The sequence below is a fragment of the Eublepharis macularius genome, chromosome 15 (genome assembly GCF_028583425.1).
Source record: "Eublepharis macularius isolate TG4126 chromosome 15, MPM_Emac_v1.0, whole genome shotgun sequence".
Lineage (NCBI taxonomy): Eukaryota > Metazoa > Chordata > Lepidosauria > Squamata > Eublepharidae > Eublepharis > Eublepharis macularius.
This window is the reverse complement of record NC_072804.1, coordinates 40,416,517-40,431,023: the sequence shown is the minus strand read 5'-3', so window position 1 is coordinate 40,431,023 and position 14,507 is coordinate 40,416,517. Positions and strand designations below refer to the sequence as shown.

Here is a 14,507-nt window from a genome sequence, read left to right as displayed (position 1 = left end):
GCCGTACGTGGCTGCTTCCTCCCACCAGTTCCTGGGAGGTGGAGATGACTAGCCACACGAGGGGCAGCAACCTGGAGGCCCTCCATGCATGCGCCCGGGGTCAGTCTGTTTATAGCAACCCATTCCCCCTGCCACACACACACACAGGTCCCTGCAGCGCCGTTCTGACTGGTTGACGGTCTTCCATGCCCCGCGAGAGCAGAGGCTGACCCGTGCTCGCTGAGGGGGTTTCCGAAGCCGGAGAGAACGGTGTCTATGCCTCCAACTGTGCCGCGCATTTCGGGGGGGGGGGGGGGCTGCCGCTACGAGCAATGTCATAGCTGCCCGGGAGATCTCTAGCCACGCCCTGAAGGTTGGCAACCCCAGCGCTAGACTCGAGGACTAATCATTTCAGAAGCCCTCCCCTATTGGCGCCCTTCCCCCTGTTATTCCGAAACAAAACAAAGACCAAGTGCAGTAATTCAGTGGGGAGGGAGACAAGAGGGTCTCTGTACGTGCTCAGGGGTTTTATGAAACAGTTCCAGAGTCCCGGCTGGGTCTCTCAATTCCAATACGCCCCGTGATGGCGCTATACAAAAGCGCTTGCCTGCCCATAACCTTCCTTCTATCCTCCTCTCTATGGTCCGCCTCGCTTCTCGCGAGAGCAAGCGACGACGAGGTTAGCCCTCGGAGAAGTCCTCTCGCAACTCCGCCAGAAGTCCTGCCAGTGACGTCACTCCGGCTCCCCTCCGCTTCCTCCTCCTCCTCCAGCTTCTTCCTACAACACCCGGCCGGGCCCGCCTCAAACTCCTGAGTGACGTCTCCGGAGAATCAATGGGCCTCCAGGTACGGCCAGAAGCCACGCCTCCACGTCGCTGAGTGGCGTAGCCCTCGGCCAATGGAGGTGGGCGGAAGGCGGGGACGCGCCTGTCAGGGAAGGGTGGCGCGATGGCGGCGCTTTACGCTTGCACCAAGTGCCACCAGCGCTTCCCTTTCGAGGCGCTCAGCCAAGGCCAGCAGCTCTGCAAGGTCAGGGCCAGCGGCGGCCGCGGGGGGGGGGGAGGAGGGAGCGGGGGGGGGCAACAGTGACGAGAGTGAGCCATGGACCAGGATCCTTGTGTCTATGTCCCCCTCCCCAGGACTGGAGTCTTTGCTGAGCTATCTTTTTACTCCCCCCCCTTGCTCCAGTGTGGCGTCTGTAGGTGGACTATCCCATAGGGCTGTTTTGAGGGTGAGGGGAAATGAGGTATGAGCCGCCTGGCCTACTTTACAGAGCTGTTGTGAGGATAAACGTGGTTAGAGCCTAAGACTAGGGACTGTGTTCCAATGGCCCACTCTGCCAAGGAAACTCACGAGCTGACTTTGGGCCAGTCCCAGTTTCTCAACCTTACAGGGTAGTGGTTGTGCGGATAAAATGGAGGGTGATGGGTGTTGTAAGCCACATTAGTTTCCCAGTACTTAGAAAAACAGAGTATAACTATCTAAACAAATAAAATGTTCGGGAAGGGGAGGAAAATAAGCAGATGTTTTGTAACCCTGGACCTACTGTATTGTTTATTGGAAGTCTCTGGTGTCTGATTGAGGTTTTTAAAAAAATTTGTAATCCACTTGGGGTCTTAGGGAGAAAGGTGGGCTACAAATGAAGTTATATGTATGTGTGATTTAAATGCACACATTTTATTTACTTTAAAATAAATACTTTTAAAATAACAAGGTAAAAAAAGGCTGGGACGCCTTAAATACTAGCACATTTATTACAGCCAGCTTTCATAAGTAAGAGATTTGTTATTGTTGCTAATATGATGTGTTGTGTAATGCTTTTATTATTGTTGAGGCAGGGAGGATTACGAGGCTGATAGGAAAAGAACTGTGGAGAAAGAGTAGGACTGCATCCAGCATAACAAGGCTGCCCTTCTGGAATAAATTTACTATTATTATAGGGCAGGAAGAGCTATGAGACTGATGGAAAGGGGCATGTGGAGATAAACTAGAACTATATCCACACACTACTGCATATTGTGCTATTGCATATCATTCTCAGAGACCATAATGGTATACAACGTTGCACAGCAGGTGTCAGGTTGTTCTGTTCATATTGTAGTATTTCTGTTTAGCTGGATACCTGAAATGACAGCTATATTCTACTTTGGCTGTTGTGGGTTTTCCGGGCTGTATTGCCGTGGTCTTGGCATTGTAGTTCCTGACGTAGAATATAGTAGAATATATTCTACTTTGTAGAATATATTCTACTTTGTTGTGGTGGTCTCTTCCTGTTTTCAGTGCTCCTTGGAAGTATTTCCTTCCTTTTGGAAGGATGAAACATGAGTGAAGGCTAAGTGCATGTGTTTTTGTGTGTGTATTTTCCTTTTAAAATTAAAGCCTATATATAACATTTCTATGTTTTCTCTCTTGCAGGAGTGTCGGATTGCACATCCCATTGTTAAATGTACTTACTGTCGAACTGAATTCCAGCAAGAGAGGTAAATGCTTCTTCTGTGTAAGTACTAGATTGTCAGGAAAAATTAGAATTTCCTTCTTGAAGATGTCCTGATCAGGGGCCTTTCATTATCCATAGTTTTCCAGACAAGGGCCCTTTGTTCTGCCTTCTATACTTGTGGATTGTATAGCAACAGTAATGGGTTTCTTAAATGGTCACACTAGTGTGTTTCTTTGGCAGAGTGGTTCGGTCAACTTTTATTTATTTGTTTACTTAATATGCAGTCTGCCTTTCTCACTGAGATTCAAAGTGGAATACACAATTAAAAACAGTACAGAAAGAACAGTAGGCATCCAAGTTGGTCTTCAAACATAATAAATCATGTAAAGGAAGTAACAAATAAAAAATGAATAAAAGTCGCATACTCAAAGTTCTCCCTTCTGTTCAAATTTTTCCATAATCTATACATGTAGGCTGTATTTCCATGTCATAATTTAATTATTTCTTGTTCCATTAGCAAAACCAACACGATATGCAAGAAATGTGCTCAGAATGTGAAACTTTACGGGACGGTAGGTGCTGTGATTTAACATACATAAATGGAGTGTTTTGCATGAATGAGCAAGACAAATGGTGCAGCTAGCTTTGGAGAGAACTGTTTCCTGGCATTGTGGGAAAGTGGTTAGAATGTTGCATTACGCCCAGGGAGGCCAAATCAAATCCTCATTCATCCAGGGGGCTCATTGGGTGACCTTGGACTAGATGCTTTCTCTAAACCTAACTTACCTCGTAGGGGGTGTGAGGGAGCAGAGGGAGAAGGAGAGAACCAAACATGCTGCCCTGAGTTCCTTGTAGGAAGGGTGGGATAAAAATTATATGCAAAATTAAATATATGTAATGTTTCCAAATAAGTATTTCTGGTAGTTTGGTTGCAAGAAGTCACAAAAGCAATCTTGGAAGCATTTAAAAATGTATGTAGGACTGAAATTTTTAATCTCTGTGCTTTTCATTTTTTAAAGCCAAAACCTTGCCAGTATTGCAACATAATTGCTGCCTTTATTGGTAACAAATGCCAACGTTGTACAAACTCTGAGAAGAAATACGGGCCTCCACATTCCTGTGAACAGTGCAAGCAGCAGTGTGCCTTTGACAGGAAAGACGATAGGAAAAAAGTGAGTATCTGTATATGTTTCAGTATCACACCTGAAGAAGCCGCTCACTGAAGTTTTTTTCATCAGCAAAGGGCAACATTCACATATTGCACATTTTTAGATCCATGGTGCAACAGAGCTGGGATTAGCCTTTGCTGTTCATTGAGCTTAGATTCCAGTAGCATTCCGATGTTGTGATAAAACAGGTTTGGTTTTGTTGACACAAAACTGAGATTTCAGGGTAGAGGTTTGCAAGAGTCTGGTGAACTGTACTCTGTATTAATTGTGGTTTCTTGGCATCTGAATTCACCAACTATGGTTTGTTGAGGCTGCTTGGCCTTAGAGGTGGCAGTGTGGGGAGAGCATCCTCTCTTCTTGGGGGCAGGAAAGAGGCATGAAGCATACTGAGTGGACTTTACTCACAAACCAAGGTTAAACAAACTGTGCCTTAAGGTGACATCTTATCCTGCTGCAGTCCTGATCCAGATCTGTTCCCCACGCACCTAATAATTAAATTTTTGAAAGCTGTTGGGAGCTCCAGACACAAAATTCCTGGCACACCTCTGGTTTGGCTGTTATTCTAGCACTGGATACGCCTTGTGATGTCAAGTGAACATGCAAAACTTCATTATACTGAATCAGATCACTGCTCTCTCAAGACCAGTGTTGTCTACTCTGACTGGCAGCAGCCCTCCAGGGTCTTAGGTGGAAGTCTTTCATATCACCTCTTAACTGGAAGTGCCAGGGATGGAACCTAGCACCTTCTGCATGCAAAGCAGATGCTCTGCCACTAAAATGGCTCCTCCCCTATGTAAGAAGTGGCCATTGAACTGGGTAAGTCAAAATACTGAATACAGATGGCACCTCAATGAGATGTGTGATTTAAAGCAGGTATGCCTTTCTGCATGTGATGTAGAAGCAAACATAGTTCATCCCAAAGGCTGCACTCAGTTCTTTGGTAGAGAATATCTGATCAGATCCTGTTCCTTTTCTGTTTTTCAGGTGGATGGGAAGCTTCTGTGCTGGCTTTGCACCCTGTCCTATAAACGAGTCTTGCAGAAGACCAAAGAGCAACGTAAACACTTGAGCAGCTCTTCCCGATCAAGCTTGCAAGAGAAGGAACAGTATGGTAGGCTCAGTAGCAGTGGCCATTATAACAGGTAATTCTGTCTCACTTTCTGTTTTGCTGTCTGCTTCCTAGCAGTTCACTCTTTTATGTGCTTCTGTAAGAGAACAAAGCAGGACAACCTTGCCTGCAGTGAGGGAAATGGGCTTGGCTTTCTGGTAATGAATTCATTGATATGTTGGATTCTAACGTCATGAATGTGAAACAAAATGATTTCTAACATGATCCTCCTACATTCCCCATTGGTGTGATGGGAGATGTATATTTCCTAAACCAACAGTGAAGGAATAAAACCACTTGTTTGTTTAAGTTTAATTATACCCCTCCTCTCTTTCTATTGGGGAACAAAAGTGGCTTACACTGTTTTCTCCTCCATTTTATCCTCACAACAATTTGAGGTAGATTAGGTGGGAGGGTGTGACTGGCCCAAGGCCACCCTGCAATTTTCTGTGCCGGAGTGGGATTTTGAACCCGAGTCTCCCAGATCCCCTACAACATATATGTGATGTTCCAAATTAAAATATCAATTTACATAATCACCTGATTGACAGCGCAGGTCAAACAAAAACCGAAGCTGAGTTTTTTATTTATATTTTTCTCTGGCATGGTGGAAGGTATATTATAACCACTAATGTGATATATAATTAATAAGTCATGTGGTGCCCCAGTGACCTCTGGGGATAAGAGGTAAATTCTATCAAAATGGATCAGTGAACAGCTACATACCCTGTTCTTTGGTAAGCTAAAACTAATATCTCAGCAGTGTTCAGGCCCTTGTTTTTTCCCTTAAATTTAAACAACAAAAGGGAAGTTCATATTATACTGTCTTTTAATTTTTTCCAGTAAAAATAATTTTTACATAAAACTTTGAATTTTTTTTAATCTAACGTTTGAACCAAACTTGATCTTTTCCCCCTAATCTAATATTTCAGTTCAATTATTTGTTATGGTTAGGACAGAAAATTAACATGAGGTTCTTTAAAAACATTTTTTTTTTTACTAAATATAGGTCAAAATAAATGTGCTAAATCAGATCACACTCTGTTTAGAACATTGGATATTTTTCCTTAAAGCTTTCTAGAAGGCTTTCCGATTCTAATTTTTTTGGAAAATGTACATCACTGCACATACCTTTCTTTACTGATTACATAGCAAGGATGTGGTCTTTTATCTGTGATGGTTAGCTCTCTTTGTAATGTACAGCACTAAAACGTTGGTAGTATTTTTTTTTAAAATGGTGCACTGTATGAATCTACAAGTTGTTTTTACATTAGATTTTTTTTAAAAAAAACATTGTTTCTTAAGGTGCAGGGGATTGCCTTAAGGATTTTGCTGCTGTTGTTGAAACAAGGCAGCAATACAAAAGATTGACTTGGAATTGTAAAGCTTTCAAGTTATTACCAGGATTCCCACCCCCGTCCCCTTTCTTTTGCAGCCAGAAAACATTGTCTACATCATCAATTCAGAATGAAATCCCAAAGAAGAAACCCATGTTTGATGCCATATCAGCCAATGGGGACAGGTGAGCCAGTTCAATTTTAGAAATGCTTCTGGGGCATGTCTTTATTTAAATGTATATTAGTCCAGTCAGAGCACATGGATGTGAAAGTTCCTTCTCTGGAGTTACAGGCCTCTTAGAAGCCCACCTTTAACAATGGGCTATATTGTGTTTGAGTGCAGCTGTATATTCCACGCTACAGTCATAGGTTGCTTCCACACGAGGACGGTTCCCAGCTTTGCCCTCACTGCTGTTGTGAATGGAGCATCATTCGCAGCAGCGGCAGAGCTTCTGTATGGTGAGATTCCCTTTGGACAGTAGCTATATCGCTATAGATTAACAGCGATATATAAATATACCTACTATTGATTAAAAACTGCTCTCCAGCCACCACAATTGGGAATGGCCCCAGATGTGGGCAGGGAAGTGCAGAAACCCACACCTTCCCATCCACACTTTCCCCAAACTTGCTTTGGATATAGATCTTTCAGAAAAGATCGTACTAAAACAGGTTTGGGAAAGAGCACAGCAGAGCCAGGGGAAAACTGTAAATTGGATGATCTGCAGAAGAATAGCTGTAGTTTGGTGTGGCGGGGGCGGGGGGAGTGCATGGAGTAATGCTCTCCATGTGGAAGCAATCTTAGATTAGACAGCAAAATAGAATAAGGTAAAAAGAGAAAGAGGGTAGCAGATCCTATCCGCCACACTCCTACCTGCTTTTTGCAGCAGGAAAACAACAGATGCTTTGGAAAGGCTCTTTTATTCAGCCACTGCTGCGTGCAAAGTATGTATGAGTGTGTAGTCTTCCCCTTTCACATCGGAGGACAAGATAAAATGAAATAGCAGACTAGACATCCCTGGCAGTTATCAGGCAAGGTTGAGGAAGGATATAGTTATATATATAAAAAAAAGCCTCTTTGACGTGCATATTTTCATTCCTCCCTTTCCTCTCTGATTCTCAGCGTTCCTTCCTCTCCCGAGATGCTTTGCCCCCCTATCCAGAGTGCCCCGTCCGTGTTGGTGCAGTGGGCTGCTTCCCAACAGAGTCTCGTTGCCCATGATTGTCCTGTTTCTCAAGGCACTGACATCCTGAAGTGAGACCACCTCTCATTTTCTCCCCCTCCCTTGCTTTTCCCAACCTTGGGATTTTTTTTTTATTGTCTCCTTTTCCTGAACTAATCCATGTCGATGGATCTCCTTTTAAAGGTCGTCATGCCAGGACTGCAGGCCAGAACTTCTAAGTGCGTCTTAATTTGTCCCCAACTGCTTATTGGCCTTGTTTGGGCACTCTGGTTGATTTCCATGCTATAACAACCTATCATGAATCCATTAACCTTGGTTGGACATCAGACCACAGGAATAAAAGGCAGTTCTTGTAATACCAAAGTTCAAATAATTATATTGGGTGATGTTAATGCACAAGTGTTTCAAGGTTTTTATTGGCTTCCGTCAGAAAACTGACTAAAATCTCACCTAACGCCACTCATACTGTAACACTGCATTTATGAAACCCTTTTATTTTCTTTACCTGGAGATTTAGGGTAGCGTGTGAGGTCCAGAAAATGGGATGTAAGGAAAGATTTACCCCTCCTTCCCTTGTCCAAAGCAGGGCTCCTCACTGTTGCTACTGTCCAATTTAAAAGGATAGAGGTGCGCCCGTTGCACATCTTCCTGAGCTGTGCCTAGTTTGACCCACTGTTCAGTTACTTAGAACAGTCCCTTGCAGTTTCTGCTCGTTGCCATTGGGGGGCGTGCATAAACCGATTCAGCTTAATGAAGAAGTCTAGTTAGTAGAACTAGTGTCTCTCAGCTCGATCTCTGCAACGCTGTCGATGAAGTAAGATCTCTGATACAGCTGGAAGCTTTGCAAATTCTGCATGTAGGCAAGCCTGGGAAGCAGCTGGGGCCTGATTTTAAAGAAAATAGTCAGCGAAGGCCCTTCGTAGTATACGTTGCCCTCCTCCTGCTGTTTTATGCGGATGGCGCTGTGTTACCATCCAGATCAGGAGGTGGACTTTGTAAGACACTGAATACATTTATTAATGACTGTACTCAAGAAGAGCTATCGGTGCTTTACGGAAAATAAAAAATAATGTTCTTTTCAAAATATCCCTGTATTAAACAGTTGATATGGACCACCAAGGGGAAAAAACACCACAGGTGACTCACTTCAGATATCTGGGAGTTGCGTATCATTCATTATCATCTTATGTGGAAAACTCAAGTTTATTCAGTTACTGAGATTGCCAGGTCAACTATAAATGATCTTTTAAGGTTCTTTTACTCAGGAGGGCAGTATGTACCTGCAGCTATTGAAGCTTTTAATTCCAAGATAATTCCTCAGGGTTTATTTGGGGTAGGCATTTGGTTAATGGAGTCTCTGAGTCCATAAATCTTCTCCTCCTTCAGTTCCTTCACTGGATGGTAGAAGTGCCTAGACTGAGTCTGTGCTGTACTGATTGGAATCTATAGCCTGCATTGGTGTTCTTAATGAAAGACTGAAGGTTGTTTTCTTGATGTTCAGTACCTGATAGGGGGGGACTCTTAACGTCTATAGAAGGAAAATACTTTTAGAAGTGTTTGGGAGTTGTGTGTTGATAATAGACTTGAGTCCCTCGATCTTTCCCTCATTAGGAAAACAGGAATTGCTGAGGATGAGGGTAACCAATTTGGACCATTTTAGCATGCAGCCATATGCAAGGCTCCTGTGTTCTGTTTCTGCGATAGAGAATCCCCCCTCTCCAATTCTCCCCTCATAGATAAATTTCCTTATGGTCCCTAGTCATAGGTGTGATTTCATGCTTGGCAGATGTTGCCAACCACAGAACTGAGGGGGCACTTTACTAAAACCCAAGTCTGGTACAATGTATCTGATGAAGAGAACTGTGGTTCTCGAAAGCTTATGCTACAGTAAAGTTAGTCTTAAAGGTGCTACTGGATTCTTTTCTATTTTGGTACAATGTAGAGTCTAGATCATCTCATGTTATTTTGTGATCAACGGACGGTACCCAAAGATCTCTGAATCATGCCTATCTTGACCAAATATTAGCTTTCTGCTGAAGCTTGGGTAATCTCTTTTCTGTTGGCAGATAACAGTCCAGTGATAACTAGGGCTGTCGCCCCATTTTTGGCAATAGTGATTTCCATAAGGCGCTATCAAGAGGTGTTTTAATTTGTTAATGTTTACTGTATATGAGTTTTGTAACATTCTGCCATATATTCTATTTTGTTGTGTTTTTTAATGATTAAGATTTCTGATCAGAAGAGCTTATTTATAAAAGGAATGGTTATGTGTTGTTGGGTTTAGGTGCATAAGCCCCAGTCTTAGATCTAACCAAGAAAATAGCACTTCTGTTACTGCTGAGATGAGCATGTGAAACTCTCAGTGACTGTTTACCGCCAGTCTATACAACTGGGGACCTGTCAAGCCAAATACAGCCTGCCAGGGGCTTTGATAAGCCTCATATTGGTTACTGCCTAGGATTTGAGAGCCTGTGCAGTGGACTGCCTCCTGTGTCAAATACAGGACTAGAATGATCCGAATTCAAATTTCCACTCAGCCGTGAAGCTCCGGTGGCAACTTTGAGCCAGTCACTCGCTCTGAGCCTGACTTTTCCCACGTATAGTGGTTGTGAGAATAAAATGGAAGAGGGGAGAATATCACCTGAAGTTCCATGGAGGAAGAGTGGGACATAAAAAGGTCACAGACTGCAAAAATGAGGATTATTGAAGGTCTGATTTGTTTGGCTTGGCAGTTTGCTGGTTGTCCAGCTCTGACTAGCCATGTGGGCAAGCAGGCAGGTGAGAGAAAGTGAATTCAAATCAGAAGTACAACCTTCCTCATGTAGGGTTTATGTTGTGATTGTTTTCTTCCTGATTGTGCCCCTGAGAAGCAGGCCGCTCTTGTCACCCCTCAGAGCAGATAGATAGCAGATGACCTGAACTGTGGCAGCACAGCGTGTAACAGGATCCCTCCCTCCTTGTCTCTTGCAGTTTTTCTCCAGACCTTGCCTTGGATTCTCCCGGCACAGACCATTTTGTCATTATAGCTCAGTTGAAGGAAGAAGTGGCCAGTCTAAAGAAAATGCTACACCAAAAGGATCAGATGATCCTGGAGAAAGAGAAGAAGGTAATACCCTCTCGGTCTATCTCTGCAGGGCAGTGGGCTGGTTTGTTTTAAGATTCCCTTTCCAGCCTCTTTGCCAGCAAATTTGTGCTTAATGTTGATGCTGAAGGAATAGAGCTTTGTCTTGGTATGAACTTAATGCCTCTGAAGACCGGAATGTATCCTGCTGCCTTTAGAAGTTCTAGGTTAGAAAGCAAGATGGGGGGGGGCTCTTTGCATTACACTCAGTTTTATGCTCAGCACATGGAGAGGGAAGCTCCCCAAAGCTTCCAGGTGCATTTGTGGGGACACCCTCTACATTTCTCTGTGCCCTTAAAAAGCACAAAGAAAAGACCTTTTGCACGGTTTCTTTCGCTTTCCGCATTTCTCTAAGGCTGCGTAAAGACATCATGGATGAACCAAACTTCTTGTGTGATATGCATGAACCAGGTTAAAAGTTGGGTTCATATGTTCTCTCTTCCCATGCAGCGCCCTGAGATTGAAGATGAAAGCCTTCAACTAATTGCAGTTTGTTTTGATGTCCAAATGCCAGGCACATTAAGAAATTAGGGTTTGACATTTGAGGAAAGAAACCTCAGTTTGTTAATATTCAGGTGTTAAATCAGAGTTAGTTGAAGACTTTCATCTCCATTCTTGGCATGCCGAGCAAAGGGAACAAACAAGGAAGTGTATGAGCCTAGTGATTTACCAAGCTGCACCTTTCACAAACACCAGTTCATGTGGTCACTAGAGGCAGGCACGAACCAGGAAAATGGAGGATCGTTGCGGTTCATGGCTCATTGCATTTCACAAACCACGGACCGCCATGAACTTGCCTGGTTCATGAACCAGTTTGTTTGGTTCATCAGTTCGTCACTTCTGGGGCTGCAGAAGGTCTGCAGAAAGCCCATCCCACCATTGCCTAGGTACCAGATTGATCGATGCCAGGCTATCTGTAGTGACAAACTGAAAAACGAACCATACAAACCGCCGGTTCACAAACCCAAAAAACGGCCTGGTTCGTGCTGAACTTTGGTTCGTATTTCAGTTCGTGCCCATCTCTAGTGGTCACCAGTGTGGCTTTACAAGCCTGACTCAGTCCTTTTGTATTTTCTTTTTACCAATCAGAGTCATTAGCTCATGGCATCTGAGGTTGCTCGACATTAACAGATTTGCTGTTCTCGTAAGGCACTCTGTCCAGTGCAGAGGAATTTCAACTTGCTTGTTCTCTTCTGGGCCCAACACATTTGTCCATTTTTGTTGTGCAGATAACTGAGCTGAAGGCCGATCTACAGTACCAGGAATCGCAAATGAGGGTTAAAATGAATCAAATGGAAAAGACTCACAAGGAAGTAACAGAACAATTGCAGGTACTTTGGGGTCCACAGTGTGGCGTCACAAGACTGACTGACCGCTGCAGTTATTGGACTGATACCACAAGCTTGCGTGTCATTGGAAGTGCCCCTCCTCTGTTCTCTGACATGTCGTCCCTGTGCATCTGTGTGTTGTTAATAACTCTTTGCTTCCATCTCTTTGGCTTCTTATCCAGCCTTCCATTTTGGGAGAACTCCTGGCTCTTACAAAACTCAGTCCAGTCATACACTTGCTCCAGATAGTCTCGGGGCTGCGTATAAATGGATTCTGTGATGAACGGGGTGGGATGGGGCGACAGGACTGTTCAGCATCTCGCATAGTACTGCCTAAGTAATTAATCTTCTGTGATGGAATGGGTGGGATTTAAAAATAAATAAAAGGCAGACGTGGATTCTGTCGATTGGCAGGAGCCTTCTGTAGCAGCAGCAAAATCAGAATAAGTGATACATCATCGTTTTTTAAATCACAGAATAAATGGATTTGCATATTTATTCAAGTTGTGGAACTGTGCTTTGAGTGCAGAATTTTAACTCTTCTTTGTTTTGGCACTGAAATTCTGCTGCCTCGCTTGTGTTCTTTTGTACCCAAATCTGAATTGTGTTCCGTTGCCTACTCTGAGTAACTGCAGCCATGTTCCATTTAAAACGCTCTCTTTCCCCCCTCCCTTTGTTTTTCAACAGGCCAAGAACAGAGAACTCCTGAAGCAAGCTGCAGCTTTGTCCAAGGGCAAAAAGCCTGAGAAGCCAGGAGCAATCACCTCCCCTTAAACGCAACACAGAAATCCATCCCACAGTAAAGGAGCCTTTGGGCTAAGACTCACACCACTTCTGGTGGAATCTTTCCTGATCCTCACTTTGACTAACGTTGCAACAGACATGACGGGAACCTGTTGTGCGCAGCCACTCAGTAGCATGCTTGAGTGTTGAGTGTTTGATAATGCACTTCTCCAGCAACAAGGGATGCATCCCACTATCCCCGTCCCTCCAGGTTCCCCCCACTCAAAACACTCGCAGCGTGGACGTTTTCAGAATTGGTTTGATTATCACTGCCATCTGGCCTGTAAGGAAAAAGGGATTGTGTTGGAAACAAGATATTCCTGCTGTTGTTCTCTCTCTCTCTGTCCTGGGCATACAGACCTGGAAGTACTTTTCAGTGTTCTGCTTGCGTTTAGCATTTGAAAGGGAAATTCTTAACTCTCCTTACTCATGGAGCATTAGGCCAGAATGCAAAAGCATTTCCTTTATTGGAGGGGGCAGGATTCAAGGTTTGGAGGGAGTTGCATTAAACAAAAACAGTTGCCATCTAGATTTCTAATGAGTTAGCCCTTTTCAAACACAACATTAGGAACATTAATTTGGAGGGAAGAGGATTTTACCCGTTTTATTATGCTAATATACACAGCTTTTTTATTTTCAAAGAATAGTGGTAGGTTTGGGGTTTTCATCATCAAGATTTGATCTCTTTCTTCTGTTTGTTTACACTCTTGTGGGGAGGAAAGGGTGAAGGAGATGGATCGTCTGCTAGGATCGAGTGTAAGGTGAGACCATTCCCAAGAAATAACGGGGTGTATCCCAACAATAACAACACACAACTATGCACAGTGGTTTTTGTGAGCGTGTTAAGGAATGTCTGTCCAATTTTCAGTTAACACGTCATCGTACAAGAGGACAAGAGCTGTAGAAAAAGAGGATGGATGTTCTCCAAAACGATTTTGACTCCATGAGAGAAGGGGACTGTTGGGAACTCCATTGAAGTCAACAGGGAATCTAATGGCTTAGCTTCCTGTCCTAATCACTGGAGAGAGTTAAATGATTTCAGCCCCTCTTTTATCCATGCCTAAAGGCATCTCTCTGGAAACATGGAGTATTCAGAATAAGATGCACTGCCAACACTGGGGCAAGGCAAGAAGGTCTCTGGCCAAATTGTTCCCTTATTCAAGGCCCTGGCCACAGAACTTGTTTAGGGAAAGAGACCTGACCTTGGAAGTGTGTGCCATACAGCAACTTGAGCTGAAAAATTGCCCTTAAAAAAAAACGGACACTACTCCATCGAGAGTTTTTATGGATATTTTAAATATATATATATATATATATATATATATATATATAAAGGATGTTTTTCTTTTATAGCACTTTGAAGAACCATGATCCTTGAATGTGGAAGGAATAATATTAAAATGAATTCTCTGCTGTAGGTTACTTATATTTTGTTGGAGGTTTTTTTTTATTAAAAGTGACTCAGCCTATTTTAGAAATCATCAAGCTGGAAGAGTATAACAGTGAAGACCTTAATTTTTATACATAAAATGTTCTTACGGAGAAGAGAACCTGATTCACGGACGTTTTAAAAAAAATTGATACTGATTTTTAGATTCTTTAGTCTATAAAAACGAAGACGAAGAAGGGGCTTTCTGTAAATAGTGTCTCTTTTCTCAATGGTGTCAACTCGATCATGCATTTTAAGTGAGTGATTTATAGTAATGCTATTTCTCTTGTTTGTAATATTGATGACCTTAAAAGAATGCTTTTGATTTGTACAAAAAATGTAAATATTGTGTGTATGGGGGGCGGGGGTGTTTAGGTTTGGGAAGGGGAAATCCTTCAGTGGTTTCATGTTCTGATATTTTGTCTATAATCCTTTTTCTGGTCAAGTCAGCCAATCTCTTCTTGGTCTTGGGCCTAATCCAGCATAGACCCTGGCCGTTGATGCCGGTGCTATTGTGGAATTTGATGTATGTAGAGGATTAAACAGTATTTTCTGTAACTAGGGTTTCTTGTTCTGTGAGACTCCTTCAGTATTGCCACATAACTGCAGCTATTGTTATTTTAAAAAATGAA

The 14,507-nt window shown here is 43.1% G+C and overlaps 1 protein-coding gene across 3 annotated transcripts; it reads left to right on the top strand.

Annotated features, from left to right (window-relative positions):
- The first annotated feature begins 587 nt into the window (after nt 1-587).
- On the top strand, nt 588-14,507 carry FAM76A (family with sequence similarity 76 member A). 3 transcript variants are annotated; one of them, XM_055000117.1, is made up of 10 exons: nt 588-825; nt 2,395-2,459; nt 2,934-2,988; nt 3,436-3,588; nt 4,570-4,727; nt 6,129-6,215; nt 7,154-7,285; nt 10,185-10,320; nt 11,565-11,666; nt 12,351-14,507. In XM_055000117.1, exons 1-10 carry the CDS (start codon nt 814-816, stop codon nt 12,435-12,437), a joined length of 987 nt encoding a protein of 328 aa, XP_054856092.1. In that variant the 5' UTR covers nt 588-813; the 3' UTR covers nt 12,438-14,507. The 3 variants fall into 3 exon arrangements, with proteins under 3 accessions (XP_054856092.1, XP_054856091.1, XP_054856093.1); XM_055000116.1 differs by lacking the exon at nt 588-825 and adding an exon at nt 910-1,008; XM_055000118.1 differs by lacking the exons at nt 588-825; nt 7,154-7,285 and adding an exon at nt 910-1,008.

Coding starts and splice junctions, on each gene's coding strand:
- FAM76A (XM_055000116.1), top strand. CDS start 928: ATGGCGGCGCTTTACGCTTGCACCAAGTGCCACCAGCGCTTCCCTTTC. Junction 4,728..6,128: donor AGCAGTGGCCATTATAACAG/GTAATTCTGTCT, acceptor TTTCTTTTGCAG/CCAGAAAACATTGTCTACAT. Junction 10,321..11,564: donor TCCTGGAGAAAGAGAAGAAG/GTAATACCCTCT, acceptor TTTGTTGTGCAG/ATAACTGAGCTGAAGGCCGA.